The sequence below is a fragment of the Lupinus angustifolius genome, chromosome LG20 (assembly GCF_001865875.1).
Source record: "Lupinus angustifolius cultivar Tanjil chromosome LG20, LupAngTanjil_v1.0, whole genome shotgun sequence".
NCBI lineage: Eukaryota > Viridiplantae > Streptophyta > Magnoliopsida > Fabales > Fabaceae > Lupinus > Lupinus angustifolius.
The window spans coordinates 5,737,392-5,743,391 of record NC_032028.1 but is presented as its reverse complement, the minus strand read 5'-3'; the positions used below and the strand labels follow the sequence as shown (position 1 = coordinate 5,743,391).

Below are 6,000 nucleotides of genomic sequence, written 5' to 3'. Positions count from 1 at the left end.
TGTGATTTCTGTCAAGGATTAGTCTCCTCTAGAGTGAGTTTTAAATGCAAAATGAGAAAGTAATGATGTGTCTACCTTGATTATTTAAAAATATATCAAGATATGAATTTGCTAAGTAATTTAAAGATAAATACATATTTACTTTCTCACTTCACTTTGTCCATTCTATGAGTGGTTGTTTGATTCAGGTTTAATGAGTGAGGATGCTTCTGATTGAGGCATACGAAAAATGGTTGAAGCTAGAGATATAGGCATGATACAAAGTGCCTTAGATTGAAGAAATTGCATAGCAGCTCCAACATCTTCTTCCATGAGTTTAGCAACTTGTTGTTCTGTGCCATCATTTGACCACTTGTCCCATGATTGCTCATTAGCTTCACCTTCAATATTCTCTCCCTATAGATACAATAAACGAAACCAATAGAATCATTCATTGTTACTATGAAAGTCAGCATAGAACAAAATAACTATAAAGCTATGTCACAACATACATAAATAGATATACACTGTGTAAAAGCAAAAAACACAAATTAAGAACTGCATTGTAGTGTTTGATAAAATTAAAAGTAGGATGTAAATGGAAATAACACGGATAAAATTAGATGTGTCACTCTATATGCGATAAAAACACAAATGTCAAAGTCGATTTGATTACGAAATAATGTAAAGAATGTGAAGAACAAAACAATTAGCATAATGTTTTCCAAATGTATCACCTCCAGTGCAGAAAAGGGAACATCAGAGACAAGCTGAGCAACTGCACCAGCTCCACCCAATCTACTCATACTTAGGACCTGTTTCAATATATCAGTGGAATCAAATGACATTTAAAAAGGGACTAGGGGGTTCTATTTAATTCAGCTAATTGGTACAAAGAAATGTAGCAGACTAAAATCATGTAGTAGATTTAATAGGAAGAAATGGTAACTATTCTTTGATTGCCAATATAACCCATACCTTAACTTGGAGCCTTAGGAACTTCACATATTCCATAATTTCATCAAGCATAGCTGCTCTGTCTGTCTACAATCATAGTTTCATAGCATATAAGCATGATTGGACTCACATTTTTAAGAGTAAGCAAAGGCCAAGAGATTATAAGTGCAATGCAAAACCAGCTACCTTATTGATGCTGGGAACTAATTCCTGCAATGCCTTCATTCTCTCCGCGATTCTTTCGCGGCGCAACTGCATAAATCCAATACAAAGGAATGAGAATTAATAACAAACCATCTTCTCATTCATGTGAATTATGATGTTCTTACCCGTTCAGCAATACTGTGGGGGTCTGTGGCTTGTCCTCTTCTAGCTCGCACTCGAGGGCGGATGCCAGGTGGTTGTTGTGGCATAGCAGCAACAGACACTGGATGTTGTGCCTGGCTTTGAAAGTGCTGCATTGATATCAACAAATTAACACAATAATTTTATACATAACTGCCAAAATGAGCATCATTTTTTCTGTGTTGTAAGCAATTTACAAGGATTCTAGCCCAACTCGAATCTTTGCAAATTGCTTACTACTATTAAGCCCTGGTGGGATTAAGGTTTGGTTGGTGTTGTGAGGACAAATCCATGGTTAGAGTATGGTTATTGATAGCTAGATTGGTTTCATAAGTCAGCAAAGTAAACCGAACTTCTCATTCTTTCTCAATTCTCTTGATTTTCTCTAACATGAATAGGAGACAGGACACACCAACCTCCATTCATTGGGGTGTGGTGTTTTCACTAACATATGTAGATTGCCTAACAAAGCATCAACAACAAAATATTAGCTACGTGATCCAACAATATCCCATAATTAATGATAGATCATGTTTATTAAGAAAGAAAATTTACTTATATTAATTACAAAGTTGAATTTAAGTTAGGGTGAGCTCATGGAACCAAAATCATCTCTTTATCAAACTCCATCAAATAATATAAAAAATATGAGAAAAAGATGTATGCACTGAGAGTGTACAAGATTTATACATTGTTATTATTTCATCCACCATTAATGTTTAATTATTGTTGACTTTTCAAAAAAAGTAATCCAAATGAATGGTGGATGTGTATACATGTTTACACTGACTGTCAGTGTACACATTTTACACTCAAAAAATATTTTCTATTTTAATGATTTTTTTTTTAAGTTGTGCTAATTTTCAATTGGTTATGGACAAAAATCACACATAAAAACTGGGACAAATTATCTTGATTCCAGCATGAAGGAATCATCCATGGAAATCATGATTAAACTTTCAACTTTTTTAATATGATCACAAATGTAACTAAAGGTCAATCCCAATCAAAATAGAAATATTTTAAATGCGAGCACCACGCGCTACAAGGCCCGTCAGCGTTGGAATGAATAACCCTTTCGCCTTTTAGTTTTATACAAATAAAGAATTAAATATGAATAATAAATATAAAAATGAAACTGCTACCTAACTTTTATTCTAAAAACGCTCTGTCAGAAAGGAAGGGCAAATTCGGTATATCGCATTATTACTCGCTAAAGTATAGGTACTAGTAAGTACTAAGTACTAACTATTATGTACTCATCCATCACTAATTGCAAAAATCCAAAACCATATAAAATATATAAAGCTACGGTATGGTCCTAAAGCTAAAATAAAATACTAATAAAACGCACTCAATAAACTTCTACTGAAAGTATTATATATAAAAATTGAGTATCAAACAAAATCTGGAATTTTTCATAACATTTGTTTTATGGTCACATTTGTTATGTGACAGAATTAAAATGGAATTAAATATGCGAAAAATAGACTCTGTTTTAATTAATTAATACTAAATGTAAAAAATGAAGTGAGGTATGAATAATGTATGTCTTGTTTTTGAAAGAAAGAAAAAGGCCAATGATCATTGGAACGTGAAATGTCCTAGAAAGAGTGAAACGAACAAAATGAACGCATCCATAGCCAGAAAGCTTAAGACTGTAAAGGAACCTACATACCCCAGTGAGTTTTTCAATTGTGAAAAGGAAGGGGAAAAAGCATATCTAATCGTATCATTTCATTCATTAAATATTAGGACTAACGTCTTTATATTTTGTTTTATATTAATAAAATTAATGGATGGACATGGAGGAAGCACCTTAAAACATCCAAAGGCATCTCTTCTTTATGTAATGAACAGTGATCTAACTTTAAGGTTAGTATATTATAATAAAATTGTCTTTATATATAGTTTATGGTAATTATTGGGCAACAAACAGAAGAAGCCAAATTTACAGATAAATAATGATAAAGTTTCATTTGTTATTATCATTAAGATGTAATAAATGATTGAATTAAAGACAAGTGACAGTATTGTCCATTAAAGAAGGAAGATTAAAATGAATAATAATATGAGAATAAGACATTTTGTTTTATTTTAAAAATATTTTAGTAGAAAATGATTAAATAGAATACATGTTATGAATTTGGTTAATATATTATACATTATTCTAGATGATTGAATTAAAGACAAGGACAAGACAATATTGTCCATTAAAGAATGAAGATTAAGAGAATAAGTCATTTTGTTTTATTTTAAAATAGTTTCGTAAAAAATGATTAAATAGAATACTCGTAATTTCAATGGTTGAAGATTTATCTCATTGTAGGAGGAGATATCTTATTTTCTAATAATATACCTGCTGGTGATGACGGTGAAGTTGGGGCTGAGGAGATAACAGCATGGGGCGAATAGAGTGAGCATGAGCATGTGTAGGAGGAGGATTATGCAATTGTCCAAACCCTGAAAACATACCCCTCATTTGCATATCTCTATCCTGCCACCCACACACAAACTACACAATATCAACAAAACAAAACATTATGAAAAATAAATCCACAAAACTATGGGATTGTATATCTCCATGTTATATTTTATTGGTGCTAAAATTAACAATTCCAACCAATATAGTAGCATATAGAGAAGACATATATGTGAAAACAAAAATATACATGTGAAACTACACTAACATATTATACTATAAGAGAAAAGAATGATATAAACTTACATTGATTCCTGCGGTAGAAGATGAAGATGAAGACGTGCTATTGTTGTTGTTACTAATATTATTCCCACTATTGTTATTGTTATTATTAAGACGAAGGAGTTGTTGATGCTGATTATGATTATTGTTAATGCTACCCTCAACATCATGACCACCTTGGTGTCTCAGAAACGCACCTTGCTCCAAATTTAACCCTAAGGGCATACCCACCCCAATTCCTAAGGACCCTCCTCCTCTCAACCCACCACTAGTGGAACCCAATTGCAACCCCATTGGCATGGACCCCACATCATGACTTAAACTCCTTCCATATGAGGCTTCAGGAACTGCTAAGATTTGTTCAAAGAAATCATCACCCAACCCTTCAGACCCATTACCAGCCATGTCTTAATTCTTTCTCTTCTCTCCAAAGTTATCAACTTTGTTATAAAGGGGTAACGAAAGTAACCTTCTTTTTTCTATTGCCACATTTGTTTGTTTTCTTCTGAGTTTAAAAAGAACAAAGAGCGGAAAACAAGGAAGGGGTATTGTTACAGTTTCTGGTTGAACCGAAGCCCGATGAATTGGTAATAGAACTGAGGGGTTTCCACTACTTCAACTTGCACTTCCCAATAATGTTTTGTTGTGGAACTTTTGAGAATTGAGGAGGAAAGGACAAAAAAAGAAAGAAAGAGAAAAGGGTTTGTGTGATGGGTTACTTGGTAGTTATTGGTTGATTGATATTTTTTGCAGTTGAAGCTTTTCAGCTTTTGCTTATTTCTTGTTCAGGGTTGGGAGTGTAGAGAGAAAGAAGAGAATGCAAGTGCTGAGTGCGGTATGGCTTTAAAGACCAAAACAATATGAGAGAGACGAGTCACAAAGACTAAGTTAGTAAACAATAAAGAAAGAAAATTTTATGAACCAATCACTTTTGAGATGTTTAATTGTCTTTCTCAATAATGTTATTTTCATGAATTAAACTTTGCTTTTTTTTGTCATTCCCTTGGAGTTTTATAACACTATATCAACACACTTGTTATAAAGAAAGAAAATTGGCAATGATCAATCATGTTTCAGTCTTTGTTACGTATACGTACGCACTCATTCCTCTTTTCTCTTCTACATTTTTAACAAATTTTTATGTTAGTCCTTTAAAATAATTAAAACATATCCCTTACAATTTTTATAATTTGATTTTCTTTAGATTGATTTATTCAATTAAGGCCTTTTTTTTAGACAAATTACTATAATGTGGTATTTCAAAATACTATAAAAATGGCTCAAAAGTTAGCTAAAAAAGTGGTTGACGCCTTTAAATGAAAAGTTTGGGCTAAAGACATAACGCTAATAATTTAACATGTTTTATAAAATTAGCTTATTGGTTGAAAATAATGCAATATAATTCATATGTCAATGAATTATAGAATATTAGCCATTTAAGATCCTTTGTAAACAATAAGCTTAATTCTGATCAAACTGTTGTCTTATTTATAAACCTTTCTCATACCTTATCAAACACTTAATAAGTGCTAGTTAAATATAAGTTTTTTCTTAACCAATGCTCTTAAAAAATAAAAAATGATTTTTTTATTATTTAAAAACTAAAAGTCATCTTATCTTAATTTAATAAATATAAATGTTTTCAATAAAGACTTTAGCAAAACCATAAATAAAATGATGATATTATTAAATAGAAAGTTTTTAAAATGAGAAATATAATTGTGAACGGTCTGATTAATTATGTCTATGAAAAGGAATTTTATAGTATATAAATTAAGGATGAGTGGCTTGTACTAGAGCACATGAATTTGCATCAAATTATGATTGATACAATGATACATTTTAACTTCTACGGTAAATTCATTGCATTGTGCGGATGTTAAAACATTGGTTAAGTAGAACATAGATATGCAAGACGAAAGAACTGATTTCTTAGAACATTGTCAACTCAGTATTGTGTTTTGGTTGAACAAGAAATATTATATCATTCCCTTACTTTCGGGCGGAATTCTTTC

The 6,000-nt window shown here is 31.6% G+C and overlaps 1 protein-coding gene across 2 annotated transcripts; it reads right to left on the bottom strand.

The window, feature by feature from the left end:
• On the bottom strand, positions 1-4,882 carry LOC109336796 (transcription factor UNE12-like). Of its 2 annotated transcripts, none has more exons than XM_019573620.1 (7): positions 4,010-4,882; positions 3,641-3,796; positions 1,266-1,391; positions 1,123-1,188; positions 958-1,023; positions 717-794; positions 1-396 (listed from the first exon to the last, which is right to left on the bottom strand). In XM_019573620.1, the coding sequence occupies exons 1-7, from the start codon at positions 4,388-4,390 to the stop codon at positions 166-168; spliced, it is 1,104 nt and encodes a 367-aa protein (XP_019429165.1). In that variant the 5' UTR covers positions 4,391-4,882; the 3' UTR covers positions 1-165. The 2 variants fall into 2 exon arrangements, with proteins under 2 accessions (XP_019429165.1, XP_019429166.1); XM_019573621.1 differs by having other exon boundaries at positions 3,641-3,778; positions 4,010-4,881.